This window comes from Phyllobates terribilis, unplaced genomic scaffold (genome assembly GCF_046119375.1).
Source record: "Phyllobates terribilis strain yellow unplaced genomic scaffold, ASM4611937v1 Scaffold_3__8_contigs__length_932513732, whole genome shotgun sequence".
Classification (NCBI taxonomy): domain Eukaryota; kingdom Metazoa; phylum Chordata; class Amphibia; order Anura; family Dendrobatidae; genus Phyllobates; species Phyllobates terribilis.
The window spans coordinates 15,298,931-15,323,133 of NW_027362763.1; the positions used below are offsets into that span (position 1 = coordinate 15,298,931).

The 24,203-nt window shown below is 55.1% G+C and overlaps 2 protein-coding genes across 2 annotated transcripts in view; one reads left to right on the forward strand and one right to left on the reverse strand.

Moving 5' to 3' along the window:
- IFT172 (intraflagellar transport 172) overlaps positions 1-24,203 on the forward strand; it is a 130,870-nt gene that overhangs the window by 53,701 nt on the left and 52,966 nt on the right. The window contains exons 22-23 of the mRNA XM_073673691.1: positions 21,800-22,048; positions 23,870-23,948. Coding sequence (XP_073529792.1) covers positions 21,800-22,048; positions 23,870-23,948 — 328 coding nt within the window. The remainder of the gene's footprint in view (positions 1-21,799; positions 22,049-23,869; positions 23,949-24,203) is intronic.
- Positions 8,201-15,309, reverse strand: LOC141258687 (uncharacterized). Its single transcript, XM_073673690.1, has 2 exons — positions 14,909-15,309; positions 8,201-14,828 (listed from the first exon to the last, which is right to left on the reverse strand). Exon 2 carries the CDS (start codon positions 11,761-11,763, stop codon positions 10,522-10,524), a length of 1,242 nt encoding a protein of 413 aa, XP_073529791.1. The 5' UTR covers positions 11,764-14,828; positions 14,909-15,309; the 3' UTR covers positions 8,201-10,521.

Genomic DNA, 24,203 nt, shown 5'->3' on the forward strand with positions numbered 1-24,203 from the left:
TGTTGTACACCTGGGGTGATGTTGAGGTTATTCCCTGGGGGTGATGGGGGTGTTGGATGTTGTACACCTGGGGCGGTGTTGAGGTCATTCCCTGGGGGTGATGGGGGTGTTGGATGTTGTACACCTGGGGCGATGTTGAGGTCATTCCCTGGGGGTGATGGATGTTGTACACCTGGGGCGGTGTTGAGGTTATTCCCTGGGGGTGATGGGGGTGTTGGATGTTGTACACCTGGGGCGGTGTTGAGGTTATTCCCTGGGGGTGATGGGGGTGTTGGATGTTGTACACCTGGGGCGGTGTTGAGGTCATTCCATGGGGGTGATGGATGTTGTACACCTGGGGCGGTGTTGAGGTTATTCCCTGGGGGTGTTGGATGTTGTACACCTGGGGTGGTGTTTAGGTTATTCCCTGGGGGTGATGGATGTTGTACACCTGGGGCGGTGTTGAGGTCATTCCCTGGGGGTGATGGATGTTGTACACCTGGGGTGGTGTTTAGGTTATTCCCTGGGGGTGATGGGGGTGGCGGATGTTGTACACCTTGGTCGGTGTTGAGGTCATTCCCTGGGGGTGATGGGGGTGATGGATGTTGTACTCCTGGGGCGGTGTTGAGGTTATTCCCTGGGGGTGATGGGGGTGTTGGATGTTGTACACCTGGGGCGGTGTTGAGGTTATTCCCTGGGGGTGATGGGGGTGTTGGATGTTGTACACCTGGGGTGGTGTTGAGGTTATTCCCTGGGGGTGATGGATGTTGTACACCTGGGGCGGTGTTGAGGTCATTCCCTGGGGGTGATGGGGGTGTTGGATGTTGTACACCTTGGTCGGTGTTGAGGTCATTCCCTGGAGGTGATGGGGATGGCGGATGTTGTACACCGGGGGCGGTGTTGAGGTTATTCCCTGGGGGTGATGGGGGTGTTGGATGTTGTACACCTGGGGCGGTGTTGAGGTTATTCCCTGGGGGTGATGGGGGTGTTGGATGTTGTACACCTGGGGCGGTGTTGAGGTTATTCCCTGGGGGTGATGGATGTTGTACACCTGGGGCGGTGTTGAGGTCATTCCCTGGGGGTGATGGATGTTGTACACCTGGGGCGGTGTTGAGGTCATTCCCTGGGGGTGATGGGGGTGTTGGATGTTGTACACCTTGGTCGGTGTTGAGGTCATTCCCTGGAGGTGATGGGGATAGCGGATGTTGTACACCGGGGGCGGTGTTGCTTATTCCCGGGGGGTGGCGGATGTTGTACATGGGAGGCGATGGGTCTGACAGCGTGTAGTCCCGGGCCGGAGACGTGCGGTCCAGTGCTTCTCTGCATGTGGTGTCTGATCTACAGAAATGAAGCAGACAATGCTCAGTTTGGAGAAGACGCGGGGTCATGTCGGTGATATAACAGGAGACGATAATCCAGGTTGATGTTTCTTTCATTCGTTTTTCTTCCGCACAGGCCTTGTGCGCCGCTAGCTCCGGACGACTCGGGCTCTGTTCACACAGTATCCTCCTGCAGTTACTGTCTGATGCAGCAGTAATAAATAATTAGTAAAATGTAAGTTTATTGATCCCATGAGGATGAATCTAGAAAACAGAGCGGCACCAGTGACACTGGTGGGGCAGAGCGGACTGCGATCAGCCCAGTACTGGCCACCTACTAATAGTAGTACAGCGGAGACTTCCCGTATTACTAGGAGGAGATAGGAGAGACTGTGACCTCCACTGCCTCCTGGAGGAGAGGCCTCCACTCGTCCCCTCGGCTGCCTCCCGGAGGGGAGGCCTCCACGCGTCCCCTCGGCTGCCTCCCGGAGGGGAGGCCTCCACGCGTCCCCTCCGCTGCCTCCCGGAGGGGAGGCCTCCACGCGTCCCCTCCGCTGCCTCCCGGAGGGGAGGCCTCCACGCGTCCCCTCCGCTGCCGCCCGGAGGGGAGGCCTCCACGCGTCCCCTCGGCTGCCGCCCGGAGGAGAGGCCTCCACGCGTCCCCTCGGCTGCCGCACGGAGGAGAGGCCTCCACGCGTCCCCTCGGCTGCCGCCCGGAGGAGAGGCCTCCACGCGTCCCCTCGGCTGCCGCCCGGAGGAGAGGCCTCCACGCGTCCCCTCGGCTGCCGCCCGGAGGAGAGGCCTCCACGCGTCCCCTCGGCTGCCGCCCGGAGGAGAGGCCTCAACGCGTCCCCTCGGCTGCCGCCCGGAGGAGAGGCCTCAACGCGTCCCCTCGGCTGCCGCCCGGAGGAGAGGCCTCCACGCGTCCCCTCGGCTGCCGCCCGGAGGAGAGGCCTCCACGCGTCCCCTCGGCTGCCGCCCGGAGGAGAGGCCTCCACGCGTCCCCTCGGCTGCCGCCCGGAGGAGAGGCCTCCACGCGTCCCCTCGGCTGCCGCCCGGAGGGGAGGCCTCCACGCGTCCCCTCGGCTGCCGCCCGGAGGGGAGGCCTCCACGCGTCCTCTCGGCTGCCGCCCGGAGGGGAGGCCTCCACGCGTCCCCTCGGCTGCCGCCCGGAGGGGAGGCCTCCACGCGTCCCCTCGGCTGCCTCCCGGAGGGGAGGCCTCCACGCGTCCCCTCGGCTGCCTCCCGGAGGGGAGGCCTCCACGCGTCCCCTCGGCTGCCTCCCGGAGGGGAGGCCTCCACGCGTCCCCTCGGCTGCCTCCCGGAGGGGAGGCCTCCACGCGTCCCCTCGGCTGCCTCCCGGAGGGGAGGCCTCCACGCGTCCCCTCGGCTGCCTCCCGGAGGGGAGGCCTCCACGCGTCCCCTCGGCTGCCTCCCGGAGGGGAGGCCTCCACGCGTCCCCTCGGCTGCCTCCCGGAGGGGAGGCCTCCACGCGTCCCCTCGGCTGCCGCCCGGAGGGGAGGCCTCCACGCGTCCCCTCGGCTGCCGCCCGGAGGGGAGGCCTCCACGCGTCCCCTCGGCTGCCGCCCGGAGGGGAGGCCTCCACGCGTCCCCTCGGCTGCCGCCCGGAGGGGAGGCCTCCACGCGTCCCCTCGGCTGCCGCCCGGAGGGGAGGCCTCCACGCGTCCCCTCGGCTGCCGCCCGGAGGAGAGGCCTCCACTCGTCCCCTCGGCTGCCGCCCGGAGGAGAGGCCTCCACGTTTCATCGCTATAACAGTCCACATTATAGTAATATGTCTAGAGACAACACCCACTCATGGCTGGAGGTCCAAAGCTTGGACAAGTTCATGAAACGTGATCCTCAAAGGTCTCAGAACAGGAATTATTCCAGTAAGGAGAGTCTGGAGTTGGAAGAAGAGGACACAGCCGATCACATCACCATTATTCCTGGATCAGAAGAGGAGCTGAACACGGGTGCACGGAGCAAAGGGAGGGGGCAAGAAAATATAGAAACCATAGAGACTTGAGAAGACCTGAAGAGGCCTCACAAGTGAGTAATCACAGTGCTCCGTGAAAGGATGGAAGCCCCCGACCTCTCAGCGCAGCGCTTATCATTTTACCCCACAGAGGCACTATCGAACGACTGGAGGGGCGACACAAAATCCTCAGCTAGTAAGAGCAGCGACCATTTCTAATGTGATACAGGATCACTAAGAGGCAATAGTGGGGGCAGGTCTAGAAGTAATCAAGGACCTAAGAGAAGGGGTTTTAAAGAACAGGAGCCCCTTATTAGGTGTAGACCAGATCCACAAGGAAAAAGCGGGAACTGGAGCCGAGAAGGCCTAATAATGCCGTCATCAGCGCGTTGCCCGCTGTCTCCTTATGAAGGGTCCCTCCAGCTTTTGAATGGATAAATGATACATCTTTTTCCTGGATAATTTTATGAAATGAAGCGGGATGTGTATTAGGAGGGGGAAGGTGAAGTCCTTCCAGATCGCTGCTTGAGGAGCTGACTGCCGAGATGGGAGACCATCAGTGGGTCTGCAGGGTGAGGGGATCTGTCCCCACCTCACGGCCTCCATCCTACACCCCCACCCCCCGCTGCCACAACCACAGTTACATCGGCCCATAAAGAGGGGAATTTCAGGATTCTGGAAAATGGTCAACATGAAGAGGTGTTTGACTAATTGAGTGTAACGGGTCTGGGAGGCGGAACCTCTGAGCTACTATACAAGGGGGTGGTCCTTGTAAGGGAGCGGGTGGCGACCAGGCAGGCAGTCACAGCAGGTGACCGGGACAGTCTCTAGAAGAACGGGCAGGAGGTCACGGCAAGTGACCGGGGCAGTCTCTGGATGAACGGGCAGATGGTCACGGCAAGTGACCGGGGCAGTCTCTGGGTGAACGGGCAGATGGTCACGGCAAGTGACCGGGGCAGTCTCTGGGTGAACGGGCAGATGGTCACGGCAAGTGACCGGGGCAGTCTCTGGGTGAACGGGCAGATGGTCACGGCAAGTGACCGGGGCAGTCTCTGGGTGAACGGGCAGATGGTCACGGCAAGTGACCGGGGCAGTCTCTGGGTGAACGGGCAGATGGTCAAGGCAAGTGACCGGGGCAGTCTCTGGGTGAACGGGCAGATGGTCAAGGCAAGTGACCGGGGCAGTCTCTGGGTGAACGGGCAGGAGGTCACGGCAAGTGACCGGGGCAGTCTCTGGGTAAAGGGTTGGTACGACCTGTGGCGGCTGATGGTAGACGTGAGCTCCCAGGTGAGCAGGCGAGAGTCTCTGGATAAACGGGTGGTCACAGCATGTGACGGCGGAGCCTCCAGGAAGACCAACAGACAGGCGGCAGATGAGCGCTCCCAGTTGAGCGGGCAGAAGTCTCTGGACAGGCGGGTGGTCACAGCACGTGACGGCAGAGCCTCCAGGTAGGCTAGCAGACAGGCAGCAGATGAGCGCTCCCAGGTGAGCGGGCAGGAGTCACTGGACAGGCAGGTGGTCACAGCACGTGACGGCAGAGCCTCCAGGTAGGCTAGCAGGCAGGTAGCAGATGTGCGCTCCCAGGTGAGCGGGCAAGCTGGTCCATAGACAAACTGACAAGAGTTGGAAGGCAGACCGTCGGACCTCAGGCAAGCAGGCAGGTAGTTGATGTGCGCTCCCAGGTGAGCGGGCAAGCTGGTCCTTAGACAGACTGACAGGAGTAGTAAGGCAGACCGTCGGACCTCAGGCTAGCAGGCAGGTAGCAGAATATCAGGCAGGAATAAGACAGCAGGCTGGCAGGAATCTGGCAGGTATCTGGCAGGTAACTGGCAACGGGACCTGAGGGCTGAAGCAGAGTAGTGAACAGTGCAACAACATTGCTCGGGCACCTCCATTTTGGAGGAGGTGCCTTATATATGGTGAAGTCCTCCGGCCATTGGCCGGGGACTCCTTAGGACGGCGCGCGCGGCCCCTTTAAGAGGGAGGGAGAGCGCGCGCGCGCCCTAAGCACAGTGGCCGGGAAGGAGCGCGCACTGCCAGCAGAGCGGGAGGAGGACGCCGGGCACGGAGCAGAGAGGTGAGGGGAACAGCGTCCCTGCCTAGCAGAGGGCAGGGACGCCGGCGCTACAGTACCCCCCCCTTTAGGCCCCCCCTTTTTTAGGCCAGACAGAAATTTAGCAAGGATGAGCGGGGCATGGATGTTCTCCCGGGGCTCCCACGTTCTCTCCTCAGGACCAAACCCCTTCCAATCTACTAGAAAAAAGGTCTTTCCTCTTACTCTTTTGGTGGCAAGAATGTTCTCTACCTCAAACTCGTCCTCAGCAGAAACCGGAGCAGGAGGCGTGCCTGTAGACTTGGAAAAAGAGTTAAGTACCACAGGTTTGAGGAGAGATACATGGAAGGAGTTAGGGATCCGTAAGTTGGCCGGGAGTTTCAATTTATAGGCCACCGGGTTGATCTGACTGATGACCTCCAGAGGACCGATGAACCGAGGCCCTAACTTGTAAGAAGGTATCTTGAGTCGGACATATTTAGATGAGAGCCAGACTTTATCTCCAGGACGAAATTGTGGAGGATCCAGGCGTTTTTTGTCAGCGTGTCTTTTCATCCGTTCGGACGACTGAAGGAGTGCGGATCGGGTACTCTCCCAAATGGAGGAAAATTTGCTAACGAGAGATTCCGCAGCCGGGTTGTCCACAGAGGTGGAGACAGGAAAAGGAATCCGAGGATGCTGACCGAAGACTACAAAAAACGGGGATTTGGAGGAGGATTCGCTCTCGTGATTGTTATAAGAGAACTCAGCCCATGGTAGGAGATCCACCCAGTCTGAATGATGGGCATTAACGAAGTGCCGGAGGTAACTGGTCAGGTTCTGACTGATCCGCTCCACTTGACCATTGGACTGTGGGTGGTAAGCGGAAGAGAAGTCCAGGGTGACATCTAGCAGTTTACAAGTGGCTCTCCAGAAGCGTGAGGTGAACTGTACCCCACGATCCGACACGATGTGGAGGGGCAGGCCATGAAGACGAAAGATGTGACGAATAAAGTCTTTAGCTAGCTCGGGTGCAGACGGGAGGCCTGGTAGGGGAACGAAATGAGCCATCTTGGAGAAGCGGTCAGCGACCACCCAAATGACCGTACAACCGGCAGAGACTGGGAGGTCAGTTATAAAGTCCATTGCTATATGCTGCCAGGGGGCAGCAGGTACAGAAAGCGGAAGGAGGCGAACGGCTGGCAGATGTCTCGGAACCTTGTTGTGGGCGCAGGACACACAGGCAGAAACAAAGTCTATTACGTCCTTGTGCAGGGTAGGCCACCAGTAGTGCCGGGTAATAAGCTGGAGGGTCTTTTTCTGACCGGCGTGGCCAGCCAGTTTAGACGAGTGACCCCAGTGAAGGATCTTCTCCCGATCAGGTACTGATACGAACGTCTTTCCGGGAGGGAGACGATTTAGACTCACGGGAGCCACCTGCATTACTCTGGCGGGATCGATGATGTGTTTCGGATCTTCCTCGAGATCAGACACCAGAAAGGATCGGGACAAGGCGTCCGCCTTGACGTTTTTGTCAGCCGGGCGAAAATGAAGAACAAAATCAAAGTGAGCAAAAAACAAGGACCACCGGGCTTGGCGCGGGTTAAGTCTCTGGGCATGCTGGAGGTAAGCCAAGTTCTTGTGGTCAGTGTAAATTATTACCGGGTGAAGAGCCCCCTCGAGCAGGTAACGCCACTCCTCCAATGCCAGTTTGATGGCCAATAACTCTCGGTCTCCTATGGAATAATTGCGCTCAGAGGAGGAGAAGAGTTTAGAGAAGAAGCCGCAAGTTACCATCCTCCCGGAAGATGATTTTTGAGTAAGTACCGCTCCGGCTCCAGAGGAGGAGGCGTCAACTTCCAGGAAGAACTGCTTGTTGCCGTCCGGGCGATGCAGCATCGGGGCGGAAGAGAAGGCCTGTTTTAAGGAAAGAAAGGCCTCCTCTGCTTCGGGCGGCCACTCTTTGGGATTAGTACCCTTACGGGTGAGCGCGGAAATTGGGGCAGTCCGGGAAGAGAAGTGCGGTATGAAGAGGCGGTAGTAGTTGGCGAAGCCCAGGAACCGCTGAATGGCCTTCAACCCCTCCGGTCGAGGCCATTTCTCGATGGCAGACAGTTTCTCTGGATCCATTCGTAGGCCGGTCTGCGAAATAATGTAGCCCAAAAACGGAAGCGAGGTCTGCTCAAAGAGGCACTTCTCGTATTTAGCGAAGAGGTGATTCTGCCTGAGCCTGAGCAGGACCTGACGAACGTCCCTCCGGTGAGTCTGGAGATCCGGAGAGAAGACCAAGATGTCGTCCAGGTACACCACTACGCAGGAGTAGAGAAGGTCCCGGAAGATGTCATTGACCAACTCTTGAAAGACGGCGGGAGCGTTACAGAGACCAAAGGGCATTACCAGATATTCATAGTGGCCGTCCCGGGTGTTGAATGCCGTCTTCCATTCACCCCCCTGACGGATACGAACCAGGTTGTATGCCCCACGGAGGTCCAGTTTGGTGAAGATTCTAGCCCCCCTCAGACGATCAAATAACTCCGGAATGAGCGGAAGGGGGTACTTATTCTTCACCGTGATCTGGTTAAGGCCTCTATAGTCTATACAGGGACAGAGAGAGCCGTCCTTCTTTTTGACGAAAAAGAAGCCTGCTCCCGCCGGGGAGGTAGATTTCCGGATGAATCCCCTGGCCAGATTCTCCTCAATATATTCGGACATCGACCGGGTCTCAGCAGCGGATAATGGATAAATACGCCCACGGGGAGGAGTAGTACCAGGTAACAGGTCGATAGGGCAGTCGTATTGTGGGGGTCGTGATGACATTCCACTCGTCCTCCAGTCACTCCAAATTCAAACTATGAGCATGGGTCAACCATTCAAAGAATGAGTCAGACAACAAGCTGGTTCAAGCTCAGAGCATGCTCAGAAGACTACTACAGTCAACGTCCTCAGCATTGTTCTGCATTTATTTTTTTTACATGCACAAATCTAAATACACTACATAATGGGAGGGGAAAGGGGTTGTCCGGGGCGGGGTAAGCCATGAAAGTCCAATGTCTGGCCACTCCTGATTGGTCCACATCTCCTTATCTCAGTCTCTGGGCAGATATTGCAGCCGTCAGCTTATAATCTTGTTTCGTTTCTCTGAAATGTCTTGGCAACACTGGAAATGTCTTAGTTTAAGTTTCGATTTGAGTATTATGTAGCAAGGAAAGCTTATTGTTATATGACACAAAATGGTGGTTAGTACATTAGCAAAAAAGCGTATAAAAGTTACAAAAGTATAAAAGTTACAAATATATATATTCTCTTTTTCCCCGACATTCCCCCCTAAACACTAAGCTTTCCTTTGCTTCGGGGCCTTTGAGACTGTCCATGTGTGGGGAGAGGGGAGGTGGATTTCTTCACCCAATCATCTTAGAAGCTGCCCCCTTATGGGACGCCCCCAGACAATTGAGCCCTATCCTGGGTGACACATGGAGTTCTCCCAACTGATCCTAAACTGAATCTCTCAATTGGACTTTGTCATGGGGGGGCTGGTCAGGCTTGTTCAAAGGAGTGTATTTCTCTATATAAGGGGACTATGCAGCACAGGACCACCAGGCCCAATACTAGTAGACCTCCCATTACTAGACAAACTTGTTGGAGGAATCCCTTGAGCCCTCCCAACCAACTTGAGAAAAAGGAGCTATCTACCCCTGTGTGGTAGCTGTCCACCCTGGGACAGACAGTAAGCATATGGAAAGGATATAGAAGAAGGTAGTCATCTTTTATAGACTCGTTCTGTCTCTCTTGCAGTGGGAGCCGTGAATCCAGGTGCTCTTGCCCTCAAGCTTCAGAGCCGTCGGGGTGGTGAGAAGCACAGTGTACGGTCCCTCGAACCGCGGCTGGAGACAGTCTTTCCGGACAAACTTCTTCACATACACTAGATCGCCTGGGGTGAAATCATGTACTGCATCACCTGTAGATTCTGGGAGAGAAGCAGATACTGGAGAGCGGGTGTTAGTCAATTCTCTAGACAAAACAATCACAAATTTTACCACTCTATCATGTGTTTCAGACAACTCTTGGGGCCTAATCTCTCCTATCTTGGGTGGGGTCCTAAACAAAATTTTATAGGGAGTCAGCCCATGTTTGGCCTGAGGAGTGTGTGTGATATGATACAATACTATGGGGAGTAGGTCGGGCCAGGGGAGGGGATGATCTTAGGTCATTTTCAAGAGCTGGGTCTTGAGGGTGGAATTCATCCTTTCCACTTTGCCTGAACTGGCAGGATGGTATGGAGTGTGGAGGCCCAAATCTGTTCCCAACATGTTCCAGAGTTCTTCGTAGATATTTGCTGTGAAAGCTGGTCCTTGATCCGATTCTATGACTTGGGGAAACTCCAAATCTGCAGGCAATTTCGGTGATCAGTTTCCTGGCTGTGACTTTAGCAGTCATGTTGACGACCGGGTAGGCCTCGGGCCAGGCTGAGAACATATCCACGGCTACCAAAACGTACTCCTATTTTCTTGCTTTAGGCATTTGGATATGGTCGACTTGTATTCTCTGCCAAGGGTAGTCTGGTTTAGCCAGGTGTTGGAGAGGGACCCGTGCCATACACGTTGGGTTGCAGGTAGCGCAGACAGAGCAGGATTTTGAGTACGCAGTCACAGTGGAAGAGATTCCGGGTGCAAAGTACAGTTTCTTGATACATGCCAAGGCTTGATTCTTTCCTCTGTGTGTAGGCCCGTGAGCCCATGCTGCCACAGCTGAGTACATGCGTCTAGGCAAGCAAGGCTTCCCATCCACTTGGTAAAGAGTCGAGTTGACCTTTGAATCTTTGCGACCTGCCAGCACGGCTCCTGCCGCTTTCCATTGCTTGACTTCTTCAGTGGGGGTCTCCCTTTGTTCCTCACACAATTTTTCTTCAGGCATCCTGACCCCCCTGGATTCCATTCGTGTCTCCGCTGGACTTGTATGGTCTTCCGCCGGCTGTTCTTTGGCTCTTGCTCTAGTGAGCGCCACAGCTACGGTTTGCAGGGTTTCTCCTATCTCTTCTTCCTTTTCCTGCCACTTTGATGACACATTCTCCACTGCTGCAGTCTTGGCTGCTTGGTCAGCTAGGTGGTTGCCCCTGGCTTCTCTGGATTCTAGTCTTCCATGAGCCTTGACCTTCATAACAGCAACCTGAATGGGTAGTTCCAGGGCCTTCATTAGGGCCTTAATCCATGAGGCATGTTTCACTGGTGTACCTGCAGCTGTGATGAATCCTCTAGACTTCCACAAAAGTCCAAAATCGTTGCAAATTCCATGTCCATACCTGGAATCGGTATATATATATATATATTCGCCTTTGTTCCTGCTGCCAGGTGGCAGGCCTCTGTGAGAGCCACAAGTTCAGCTTCTTGTGCAGACATGTATGGTGGTAGAGCTTCAGCCTTGAGGACTGTTAGGTCTGTTGTGACAGCATATCCCGTGTGGAACTTCCCTTGAGGGTCTGCGAGCGGATGTGCCACCATATTCTCTGGAGCAGAAGTCTCTTCCTGCAAAATTTTTATACAATCATGAGGTTCCACCAATGGACCTTCACCCTCTTCACCTTCCCCCCTAGAAGGTGGAAGCAAAGTGGCAGGATTGATAGTCAGACATCTGGTAAATGTTATATTGGAGGGCAACAATAGGGAACACTGCAGACGCAGGTGTCTTTGGTTGGTGAGATGTTTCGGAAATGTTTGTTGCAGAACAGCTGAGAGATCATGACCGGCCTGTATAACTAGATCATGTCCAAGGACGATATCAGCTGACTTGTCAAGGAGGATGTGAGCAGCGTGGACCGCCTTAAGGCACATGGGGGCAGTTCGGGCGACAGGGTCCAGGCGGGCTGAGTAGTAGCCTAAAGGCCGATACTTATGATCATAGCGTTGTGCTAGAACTCCAGAGGCATGACCTTCCGATTCCGAGGCAAAAAGATGAAATGGCTGAGTATAGTCTAGTAAGCCCAAGGCCGGGGCAGAGACAACAGCCTGTTTAAGGCGGTCAAAACATAGTCTGTGTTGATGAGAAACACGTGGATCTTCAGCATGAAGCCAAACTGAGCCTTCATTCTTGAGACAGTCGTACAGAGGTTGCATGAGCTTTGAGGCATCAGGGATCCATTGCCTGCAGTAAGTGATGAGGCCAAGGAAAGTCTGCATAGCGGAATAGGTGGTTGGGAAGGTGATATCCATGATCGCTTGCTTTCTTTCTTCAGTCAGATGTCTAGCACCTTGTGATATACAATGTCCGAGGAAAATGACCTTGGGCAGACACCATTGGACTTCGCCTTTCGAGACTTTACAGTTAGCTGAGTGAAGAAACCAGAGAAGGGATTCTGACATCTCTGGCAAATTTTCTTCAGTGCCACAGAGTAAAAGATCATCCACATACCGTAGAAGGGTGACCTGAGGGTTCTCTTGAACCCATGGCTCCAGAATAGACTTCATAGAATGAGTGAATTGGTTAGGAGAGTTCTGGGCTCTTTGCGGAGTCCTGGTCCATATAAGCTGTGCTCCTTGAAAGGTGAAGGCAGAAAGAAACCACGAATCTTCATGTAAGGGTATACTGAAGAAGGCGTTGGCCAGATCTAACACCGTAAACAAGGTGGCCGTTGGAGGCACCTGAGACAAAAGGGTGTTTGGGTTGGGTACCACTGGAGTTTCTAAAATGGTAGCTGCATTGACGGCTCTGAGATCCTGAACCAACTGGTATCTTGGAGACTCTCCCGGAACGGTTTTCTTTTTTACAGGAAAGAGGGGTGTATTGCATGGAGATACACATCTGACAAGGACTCCTGATTCCAGGAGGGAAACGATTTGGGTACCCAAGCTTTGTTCTTGTGCAGCCTTGAGGGGGTATTGTGGCAACCGTGGATACCTGTGTCCAGGCTTGAGGTGTACTCGGACCGGGGGAACCTGCAGGAGGCCGACGTCCTCTGGCCCACTGGACCACAGAGAGTGAGGGAACTGTGAGGTTGTATGGTCATCATCATGAGAGGGAAGGCTTTAAAAACACAGTGGTCTTCAGTCCCTTGTTCGGAATGAGGGTCCCGCAAAAGAAGCTCCATACCATGGTTTCCGAAGGTAATTGTTGCCTTCATTCGCTCTAAGAGATCGGTTCCCAACAGATTGACAGGACAAGTTTCAGAGACCAAGAATCTTGTGAGTACTCCGGTGAACGGTCCTGCAGACACAGGGACTGTGGGTGGAGAGGAAATATGTTGGCCTTCCACCCCAACACAGGTGAGGGTATCCGGTGATAGGGATACAGAAGGAGGGAGCTGTGCAGAGGAAATGACAGATGTGGCCGCCCCAGTGTCCACCAGGAACTTCAGTGGTTGATGGTCCACCTGTAAAGTGACAGTCTCTGAGGATGTGGTCAAGGCTACCACACTGCCAACATAACATTCATCCTTCAGAATCACGAGGTTGTCTTCTGTTTTTAGATGATCCCTTGTCATCTCTTCTGTCTTGTTTTCTATATGTGGGAGGAGTATCATCACCTGTGCCTTTAACCATTACCCACTTGATTCCATGTTGGTTGCCAGGGGTGGGTAGCTTTCTTGAGCTTGATATACCGTGGCAGAAGCGGCTTTCTTCCTTGGCTTAGTATCCTTTTCCATTTTTAGCATGGCTTTTTGGAAAGCTTTGACAATGTTCACTACGTCGTTGAAAGAAGAACGAATCTCGGGCCGTACTCTCAGGACTTCATCTCTGAGAGCGTCTTGTAGGCCATCTACTAGGGCCTGAACCAACAGGGCGGCCTGCGTCTTGACATGAGGACTGTATCCAAGATCCTCAAAATGCATGCTGAGTCTTGCAGCATATCTTTCCACAGATTCATCAGGGTCTTGTTGAACATCTTGTACAGACCCAGCTTGATCTGACAAGCGATCCTGAGCCCAGGCTTTTAACTGTTTCATGTATTCTAGGCCGGATTCATACGTACTAAGGGATCCTGCTTTTGTGGAATTCATGGCCTTTTGAAAGCTCTCCGTTTTCGGCTAAGTGAGCCTGGCATTCTGCAGCCAGAGTAGAACCAGCAGCAAGGGCAATTTTACGAACCAATCCTCCAACATGGCTCATACAGGTGTTTGCAGGGTTGGCTATGGCCCCCACCCGATGTGTAAGGATGTCACCATAGCCTATTGACAGAGTGACAGGGTGTCCTGATGGGTCTACTAGGTTCCGGGAGCGGCAGGGGTCCCAGACTTCTGAGGGGCTGGGGGGGTGGTGCTCTTTCAGCAGTTGCTTGGAGCAAGGGCCGGAGTATGGGCAATGAATGTGGGGCGGAGGATGCCATAGGAAACGTATGGGGTAAAGGGGGGGGGGCTGGAGTATCTTGAGCCCATCCCTCATCTGGCTCCGTATCGTCTTGAGTAACAGTATGTTGGCGGAGGGAGAGCAGTCTGGCCTGAAATTCTGGGGGGGTTGAGGAGGATATCCCCAGGGTTGTGGGTGACTCCCATAGGAAACAGGGGAAGCGTCTCAGCATCGTGGACTGGAGCAGAGGGTATCACATTAGTTTCAGATGGGTGCTCTGGGACTACGGGCTTTTCCACCTGTGCTGGTGGCTGGTAATATGCACCGGACGGATCTAGTAGTGGATATAGGCTGGATTGGGGCTTTCCGGGCCTCCCACAACAAGTAAGAGGTGTAGCAAGATGGCCGTGGGAGGGAGGAGTTAAAATGGAAGTGGGATTATTCCTGGAGGCAGGAAAAGGTGTAGTAAGATGGCCGTTGGAGGGAGGAGGGGGGAGTGGGGGTGGGATTGTTCTTGGGGGCAGGCTGGGCATCGTGCCATGGGCGGCCCGCCCAGAGTGGGTTTTGCTCTCCACACACCCGACACGTCCACCCCTCCGGTGATTTGTTGTTGGCACCATTATAGGGCGGTGGCTGAAGGCTCGGTGTAGTGACAGGCATCAACGGGGTTACGGCCAATTTAGGGTCACATAACAAATCACATTCTGTAGCTTTCATGTATCCGAACAAAGGCTCGGCATTCTCTGTCCCCCCCCTGCACCATCTACTCTAAGATGTGCTTGCAGAAATCCTCACCCAACTTTCCCAACTTCTGTGTAACACATTCATAAGCTTATCATATTCTACAAATTCCTAACATTCTTCTTGCCTTCTTGCCTTCCCGTAACTCCACTAATTGGCTTAACTCCTACAGCAGCATTCCGCAACTTACGAAATCTTTCAAATTTGAATATACACAACATTTTCTTATAGAATGCAATGATCTGTCGCGACTCAGATCACTGGTGCAGCCGACAGGTCGCCACTCCTCAGTGTAGAGACACCTCGATACACTGTTGAGATAGAGAGACACCTCAATCTAACTCCTTTCCTAGCCTTGAATGGCGACTTTACAGTGCGACTCACCACGGCACCCTGACTACAGGTCACCACCCGTCAGTGTAGAGACACCTCGATACACTGATGAGATAGAGAGACGCCTCGATCTATCTCCTTTCCTACCACGGTACCACCCGACAGTGTAGAGACACCTCGATACACTGTTTAGATAGAGAGACACCTCAATCTATCTGCTTTCCTACCACGGTACCACCCGACAGTGTAGAGACACCTCGATACACTGTTTCCTAACCTTGACTTAACAGCAGTCTCTGTGTTAGACGAAGAGCACACCTCAATTCGTCACAGATTCTTTCTCCCTTACACTACAATTCAGGAATGCTTTGTAACCTTGACTATCAGTTACGGGAGGCAGCTATCTAAGAAAAGTACAGTGACCGGGGGAGGAGGAGGTGGTGTGCACACGAGCACGCGCAGGCATGCGACGTCACTCGTTTTAACACTTGCTGGTTCAGGACGTGGTGCGGGACGCCCAAGGTCTCACCACTCGACCGGTCACCCACCCAGATCCAACCTGACAATCCCAACAGGAACTGCTGCGGCTGACACACAGGCAAGTGAGACATATAAAATACATCTCAACTTACCGTGTTCGATGGAGGTTGATCAGGCCTCAAATTCAGCCACTGCGGTCACCACCAGGGAAGTCAGCAATATGGGTCCGGGAGGGCGGCGTACCGCTAGCCACGCCGCACGTTGAGCGCCATTTGTGGGGGTCGTGATGACATTCCACTCGTCCTCCAGTCACTCCAAATTCAAACTATGAGCATGGGTCAACCATTCAAAGAATGAGTCAGACAACAAGCTGGTTCAAGCTCAGAGCATGCTCAGAAGACTACTACAGTCAACGTCCTCAGCATTGTTCTGCATTTATTTTTTTTACATGCACAAATCTAAATACACTACATAATGGGAGGGGAAAGGGGTTGTCCGGGGCGGGGTAAGCCATGAAAGTCCAATGTCTGGCCACTCCTGATTGGTCCACATCTCCTTATCTCAGTCTCTGGGCAGATATTGCAGCCGTCAGCTTATAATCTTGTTTCGTTTCTCTGAAATGTCTTGGCAACACTGGAAATGTCTTAGTTTAAGTTTCGATTTGAGTATTATGTAGCAAGGAAAGCTTATTGTTATATGACACAAAATGGTGGTTAGTACATTAGCAAAAAAGCGTATAAAAGTTACAAAAGTATAAAAGTTACAAATATATATATTCTCTTTTTCCCCGACAGTATGGTCTATGAGGGGGTAGTGTCTCTGCCTCCTTTTTATTAAAGACATCAGCATAAGACCAATAAGGAATCGGAAGTCCAGGTAGATTAGCTGGGGTAGGAGAAGGACGGACGGGATGGACGGGAACCAGACAGGTCTTTTGGCAGTCCTGTCCCCAGCGAAGGACTTCTCCGGTCTGCCAGTCAAGCACGGGTGCATGTCTCTGGAGCCAAGGTAGACCTAGCAAGAGGGCGTGAGAGAGTCCAGGCAGAACATGAAAGGAGATACTCTCAGAATGCAGCATTCCCACCTGCAGAGTAATGGATTCGGTGATGAGTTGGATGGGGCATGGTAAGAGACCCCCATCCACGGCAGCAACAGACAAGGGTACAGCCAGAGGTTTGGTGGGGATGCGGTATTTCTGTACCAGGGACTGTGAAATAAGATTCCCGGCTGCTCCAGAGTCAAATTGGGCTAGTTCGAAATAACGGTTCTCCCCGCAGACGATTGAGACTGACAGCAGCAGAGATGGAGAGGATTTATTCTTGTCTAGGTCGACCTCTCTGAGCGAACCTAGACACAGGCGTTTCCCGACCTCTCCGGGCAGGCACGGATCCGGTGCTCCTTACTGCCACAGTAGAAGCAGCTCCCCTCGGCACGGCGTAAGTCCTGACGGGTTTTGACCATCTTGGTCTGGTCGACCTGCATAGGCTCAGGAGAGTGTACCTGGGGAGAGACGGATTTCTGAAAAGTAGGAGCTAGACGTGGAAACCTCCTCTCACGGGTGACCTCTTTGGCACGCTCCTGGAACCGTAGGTCAATCCGGGTGGCAAGAGTTATTAGGTCATCGAGAGTGGTAGGAATGTCCCGACCGGCAAGTTCATCTTTAATACGGCCGGACAGACCCTCCCAGAAGACGGATACCAGAGCGTCGTTATCCCAGGCCAGCTCCGAGGCAAGGGTACGGAACCGTATGGCATATTGGCCCACGGTGAGACTTCCCTGACGGAGGCGTAGCAGTGATGATGCGGATGAGGTCTTCCGTCCGGGTTCGTCGAAGACTTTCCGGAAAGCCATGAGAAAGGCAGGCAAGTCGGACACCAGGGGGTCTCCTCTCTCCCATAGAGGATTTAGCCAGGCCAGGGCCTCCCCGGTGAGATGGGACATGATGAAGGCAATTTTGGCCCGGTCGGAGTTAAACTGGTGGGACAGGAGTTCAAAGTGCAGGGTGCACTGATTTATGAAGCCCCGAGCCTGGGCGGAGTCTCCTCCGAAGCGAGGAGGTGCAGAAAGCCGGGGTCCGGGGTAGGATACCATGGTATTAGTGGACAGCGGAGCTGCCGGATTGCGAGTCATGGCACTGGCGGAGGTTGCTGGCGGAGCAGTCAGAGTGTCCAGGCGAGAATTGACATTCCGCAGGTGACCCAGGATGGACTCCTGTTGGGACCTCTGACGGGACAGTTCATGACACAGGTCCGAGAGCGAGGGAGCTTGGGTGCCACCGGGTTCCATGGCCCGAGCAAACTGTAACGGGTCTGGGAGGCGGAACCTCTGAGCTACTATACAAGGGGGCGGTCCTTGTAAGGGAGAGGGTGGCGACCAGGCAGGCAGTCACGGCAAGTGACCGGGACAGTCTCTAGAAGAACGGGCAGGAGGTCACGGCAAGTGACCGGGACAGTCTCTGGATGAACGGGCAGATGGTCACGGCAAGTGACCGGGGCAGTCTCTGGGTGAACGGGCAGATGGTCACGGCAAGTGACCGGGGCAGTCTCTGGGTGAACGGGCAGATGGTCACGGCAAGTGACCGGGGCAGTCTCTGGGTGAACGGGCAGATGGTCACGGCAAGTGACCGGGGCAGTCTCTGGGTGAACGGGCAGATGGTCACGGCAAGTGACCGGGGCAGTCTCTGGGTGAACGGGCAGATGGTCACGGCAAGTGACCGGGGCAGTCTCTGAGTAAAGGGTTGGTACGACCTGTGGCGGCTGATGGTAGACGTGAGCTCCCAGGTGAGCAGGCGAGAGTCTCTGGATAAACGGGTGGTCACAGCATGTGACGGCGGAGCCTCCAGGAAGACCAACAGACAGGCGGCAGATGAGCGCTCCCAGTTGAGCGGGCAGAAGTCTCTGGACAGGCGGGTGGTCACAGCACGTGACAGCAGAGCCTCCAGGTAGGCTAGCAGACAGGCAGCAGATGAGCGCTCCCAGGTGAGCGGGCAGGAGTCACTGGACAGGCAGGTGGTCACAGCATGTGACGGCAGAGCCTCCAGGTAGGCTAGCAGGCAGGTAGCAGATGTGCGCTCCCAGGTGAGCGGGCAAGCTGGTCCATAGACAGACTGACAAGAGTTGGAAGGCAGACCGTCGGACCTCAGGCAAGCAGGCAGGTAGTTGATGTGCGCTCCCAGGTGAGCGGGCAAGCTGGTCCTTAGACAGACTGACAGGAGTAGTAAGGCAGACTGTCGGACCTCAGGCTAGCAGGCAGGTAGCAGAATATCAGGCAGGAATAAGACAGCAGGCTGGCAGGAATCTGGCAGGTATCTGGCAGGTAACTGGCAACGGGACCTGAGGGCTGAAGCAGAGTAGTGAACAGTGCAACAACATTGCTCGGGCACCTCCATTTTGGAGGAGGTGCCTTATATATGGTGAAGTCCTCCGGCCATTGGCCGGGGACTCCTTAGGACGGCGCGCGCGGCCCCTTTAAGAGGGAGGGAGAGCGCGCGCGCCCTAAGCACAGTGGCCGGGAAGGAGCGCGCGCTGCCAGCAGAGCGGGAGGAGGACGCCGGGCACGGAGCAGAGAGGTGAGGGGAACAGCGTCCCTGCCTAGCAGAGGGCAGGGACGCCGGCGCTACATTGAGCATCCAGAGACCCCGACATTTTATAGTCTCCCAAAAATACATGTTACGCACACGCCCGGACTGACTGGCTTGAGCATGATTAGTGATCCCACTGTACCATGAACCGAGGAGTGCCTGGAGGGGCGTAACTAAGTATCAACCCGGTCCGACCAAGGTCACACGGCGGCTCAGTCGACTCCGTGAACCAGGGAGGAACCGAGCAGAGGGACCAGGTGCTACTCCAGGTCAGACCCCGGTCACAGCTGTTGACCCACACCAGGGAATGCAGGAACAGGCAGGTTAGGCTGGCATACAGACAGGTGGGTACTGGCAGGCACGGCTGGTATGCAGACAGGTAGGTATTGGCAGGCACGGCTGGTATGCAGACAGGTGAGCACTGGCAGGCACGGCTGGCATGCAGGCAGGCTGGTACTGGGAGGTAGGAACACAGGCAGGATAGGGACCAGTACAGACTGGAACACAGGAACGGAGGGGCTGGTGCGGTAGACAAGCTGAGCAGAGCAAAACCCGCAGATGCGGTAGACAAGCTGAGCAGAGCAAAACCCGCAGGTGCGGTAGACGAGCTGAGCAGAGCAAAACCCGCAGGTGCGGTAGACGAGCTGAGCAGAGCAAAACCCGCAGGTGCGGTAGACGAGCTGAGCAGAGCAAAACCCGCAGGTGCGGTAGACGAGCTGAGCAGAGCAGAACCCGCAGATGCGGTAGACGAGCTGAGCAGAGCAAAACCCGCAGATGCGGTAGACGAGCAGAGCAAAACCCGCAGGTGCAGTAGACGAGCAGAGCAAAACCCGCAGGTGCGGTAGACGAGCAGAGCAGAGCGAAACCGCAGGTGCGGTGAACAAGTAGAGCAGAGCGAAACCACCAGTACGCAGAACAAGCAGAACCAGATACACACAAGGTACTTACAATGAAGTAGCTAGTGTACACAAAACTGACAAACAGAAGATCAGAGACAACGAGTTGGAGTTAGGTGCAGGTTCAGACACTGCAGGAAATAGGAAGGTTCGGACGTAGAGAGAAACAGGTAACGGGCTAGGACACAGTTCAGACAGGAACTGAACCAGGAACAAGATACAGGAACGAGCCTGAGAACTCAGCCCCTAGGGTGGCGGAAACAGACTAGAAGTCACAGATACAGGTAACAGGCCTGGGTATACAGCCCCCAGGCGCGGAAACAGACAAGATACAGGACAGGACCTGGCAACTCAGTTGCACAGAACACACTGACTGAAAATGTTGCTCAGGCCCCCCCTACTGGGTGAAGGGGGTTTAAGTATCCAGTGACTCGCAGCAATAGGCTGGGGAGGCATTAGGAGTGCGCACACAGTAACTATAAGAATCAAGCAGTAGCCGTGCTGCCGCCCTAAGCAATCAGACAAGAGACACAGCAGGTACTGGAGCAAAGTGTGCAGCCTGGATTGATAGGTAAGATGGCGGTCTTGCATGGTGGGAGGTAGTAAGCCATGCCAGCACGCCGCCAGGGATGTTACAATACATAAAGGTCTGCATCTTAAAGGGACGTGCAGTTGTATCTGGTGTTAATAGCTGGGCACAACACATCAGTGTCCATTTGGGTAATATCTTGTGGACTGTGCTGCCGGCCTCCCTCATCTGAGGGACACTACTGAGGGTTTACAAGAAGCGCAGGGAATTGAACTACTCCGGTCACCTTATTGGCTGACCTCAACATTAAGGCTCTGTACGAGGGATGGACGGCTGCCCTACTGGAAACCGGGGGAGATCAGGACCCCGAACATAACGTGACCTCCTTCGATTCATCTTGCCTATAAAGCTTTGTGGGGGCTCCTTGCTCATCCACAGGTTAGGACTGCCCTGTGCACCAGGCTTTGCTGATGTCCGTTTGGGGTGGTGGGATGTCCGCACTCCTTACAGAGCACAAACTCCTCGGCCCATTTGGAAGCGACGTGGCATTGAGTAGACCATTACTATGTGGATGTTGTCATCCTGATCTGATACCAGGAGGAACTCCCAAAGCCCAATCTGACACTCAGCAGGAAATGCTCCAACGTTATAAAATGGATTCCGTGAAAAGGGATGTCCCAAAAACATCCTGGGAGCTGCCCGCGGACGTGCCCCTGTACAGAATCTTAGTGCCTTGCTGACTCCAAAGACCCGGACACAATCCAACTGTCAGATTCATGTAGTTGGGACCTTGAATCATCAGAGCAGGGAAGGTATAACCCCACTGCGGGGTCAGATAAGGACACTAGATGCCCCCGAGAGACTGATGGTCACAGACAGGAGGGCAGGAACCCCTCGTCCATTCCTGTGTGTATACACCACTAGGTTGGGCCGGTCATCGCCCGTTCCTGTGTGTATACACCACGAGGTCGGGCCGGTCCTCGCGTGATGCTCCTGCGCGTATGCACCTGTAGACCGGTCCGGTCCTCGCGCGATGCTCCTGCGCGTATGCACCTGTAGGCCGGGCCAGTCCGGTCCTCGCGCGATGCTCCTGCGCGTATGCACCTGTAGGCCGGGCCAGTCCGGTCCGGTCCTCGCGCGATGCTCCTGCGCGTGCGCACCTGTAGGCCGGGGCCGGTCCTCGCGCGCGTGCGCACCTGTAGGCCGGGGCCGGTCCTCGCGCGCGTGCGCACCTGTAGGCCGGGGCCGGTCCTCGCGCGCGTGCGCACCTGTAGGCCGGGGCCGGTCCTCGCGCGCGTGCGCACCTGTAGGCCGGGGCCGGTCCTCGCGCGCGTGCGCACCTGTAGGCCGGGGCCGGTCCTCGCGCGCGTGCGCACCTGTAGGCCGGGGCCGGTCCTCGCGCGCGTGCGCACCTGTAGGCCGGGGCCGGTCCTCGCGCGCGTGCGCACCTGTAGGCCGGGGCCGGTCCTCGCGCGGTGCTCCTGCGCGCGTGCACCTCCTGGTCGGGCCGGTCCTTGCGGGGTGCTCCTGCGCATACGCTCCTCCTGGTCGGGGCGGTGATCGCGCGATCCTCGTGTGCGCACGCACGCATGCACCTCCACATCAGGCCAGTTTCGGGGCGGCTGTGTACTCGATAACGTTTCTGTTTTCCTCGTTCCTCAGGGTCATCCGGAGCTGGAGAACCTGAAGCGCAGCTACTTACAGTACCTCGCTGACAGCCACCAGGAGGAGAAAGCGGGTGAAGTGCGGGAGCAAGAGGGCGACTACGTAGCTGCCGTCCATCTCTACCTCCGCGCAGGACTCCCGGCCAAAGCGGCCAGACTGTGCATGGGTCAGGAGCAGCTGCTGCTGGAGCCGGAGCTGATGGGGAGAGTCACTGCTGCCCTCATTACGGGGGACTTCTATGAGCGGGTGAGTTGGTCCGCCTGGTGTACAGACAGCCGTGTGACACTTCGCCTTCCTTTTCCTGTAATCCCACTGGGTTGCAAAGCTCATACGGTGTGATCTTCAGTCCACACAGCGTTAACGGCTAGGTTTGCGGTCCTGGAGAAAGATCCTCGGGGACAGATGTACGGTTACTTTTTTATTGAAGCGTTTTGTGAAATGAGTTAATTGTCTCTCCATGACCTCCACTTTCTGCATCCACGGAGTCACCTCATTCTAGATCCTTCTCCCCCGTCTGTACTGTATACGAGATCCTTCTCCCCTCGTCTGTACTGTATACGAGATCCTTCTCCCCCTGTCTGTGCCAGATTCTAGATCCTTCTCCCCCCGTCTGTACTGTATACGAGATCCTTCTCCCCCGGTCTGTGCCGGATTCTAGATCCTTCTCCCCCGGTCTGTGCCGGATTCTAGATCCTTCTCCCCCGGTCTGTGCCGGATTCTAGATCCTTCTCCCCGTGTGTGCCAGATTCTAGATCCTTCTCCCCCCAGTCTGTACTGTATACGAGATCCTTCTCCCCCTGTCTGTGCCAGATTCTAGATCCTTCTCCCCCGGTCTGTGCCGGATTCTAGATCCTTCTCCCCTGGTCTGTGCCATATTCTAGAACCTTCTCCCCCTGTCTGTGCCGTATTCTAGAGCCTTCTCCCCCGTCTTTGCCGGATTCTAGATCCTTCTCCCCCGCCTGTGCCAGATTCTAGATCCTTCTTCCCCTGTCTGTGCCGGATTCTAGATCCTTCTCCCCCTGTCTGTGCCGTATTTTAGATCCTACCCGTCTGCGCTATATTCTAGATGCTTCTCTTTGTGTTTGGGTTGTATTCTAGATCCTTCTCCCCTGACTGTGCCATATTCTAGATCCTTCTCCTCCTGTCTGTTCTGTATTCTAGATCCTTCTCCTCCTCTCTGTTCCGTATTCTAGATCCTTCTCCTCTGACTGTGCCATACTCTAGATCCTTCTCCTGTCTGTGCCTTATTCTAGATCCTTCTCCACCCGGTCTATGCCGTATTCTAGATCCTTCTCCACCCGGTCTGTGCCGTATTCTAGATCCTTCTCCACCCGGTCTGTGCCAGATTCTAGATCCTTCTCCCCCGGTCTGTGCCGGACTCTAGATCCTTCCCCGGTCTGTGCTGGATTCTAGATCCTCCTCCCCCTGTCTGTGCTGGATTCTAGATCCTTCTCCCCCGGTCTGTGCCGTATTCTAGATCCTTCTCCCCCGGTCTGTGCCGTATTCTAGATCCTTCTCCCCCGGTCTGTGCCGTATTCTAGATCCTTCTCCCCCGGTCTGTGCCGTATTCTAGATCCTTCTCCCCCTGTCTGTGCCGGATTCTAGATCCTTCTCCCCCTGTCTGTGCCGTAGTCTAGATCCTTCTCCCCCGGTCTGTGCCGGATTCTAGATCCTTCTCCCTTGACTTGTGACGGATTCTAGATCCTTCTCCCCTGACTATGACGGATTCTAGATCCTTCTCCCCCGGTCTGTGCCGGATTCTAGACCCCCCTTTCTTAGCCTTAGTCCCTTCTCTCTCGATGCCTTTCCTCTTTGTTGAGGGTAATGCTTCCTTCCATATCTTGTATAACTGTTTCTATCTTGTTCTAGACTTTTATTCCTCATCCCTTTAATGTTCTGGATCTTTATTTCTCCACGCTCTTCCCTTTTCTAGATCCATATCGGTTTCTCTCCATCGTTCTAGATCTGTATTCTTTGGCTGATACTTCTGCTCCGTTCTTTGGTTTTCTGTCTATAACTTGTTCTGGATCTGTCGCATTATTCCTGATCCATTCTTGCATATTACAGGCTGGAGATCTATTAGAGATGACTAACAACTCTCGTCGGGCTCTAGAGTGCTACTGTAAGGGATTTGCTTTCCGGAAAGGTGAGTGCTGGCTGTACTGAGTGTACTGGGTGTGCTGGCTGTACTGGGTGTGCTGGGTGTTCTGGTTGTGCTGGCTGTTCTGGTTGTGCTGGCTGTGCTGGGTGTGCTGGCTGTTCTGGTTGTGCTGGGTGTGCTGGCTGTTCTGGCTGTGCTGGCTGTACTGGGTGTGCTGGGTGTTCTGGTTGTGCTGGCTGTTCTGGTTGTGCTGGCTGTGCTGGGTGTGCTGGCTGTTCTGGTTGTGCTGGGTGTGCTGGC

Excerpts from the sequence above, each read along its gene's own strand:
- LOC141258687 (XM_073673690.1), bottom strand. The coding sequence starts at position 11,763 with ATGAAGTCTATTCTGGAGCCATGGGTTCAAGAGAACCCTCAGGTCACC.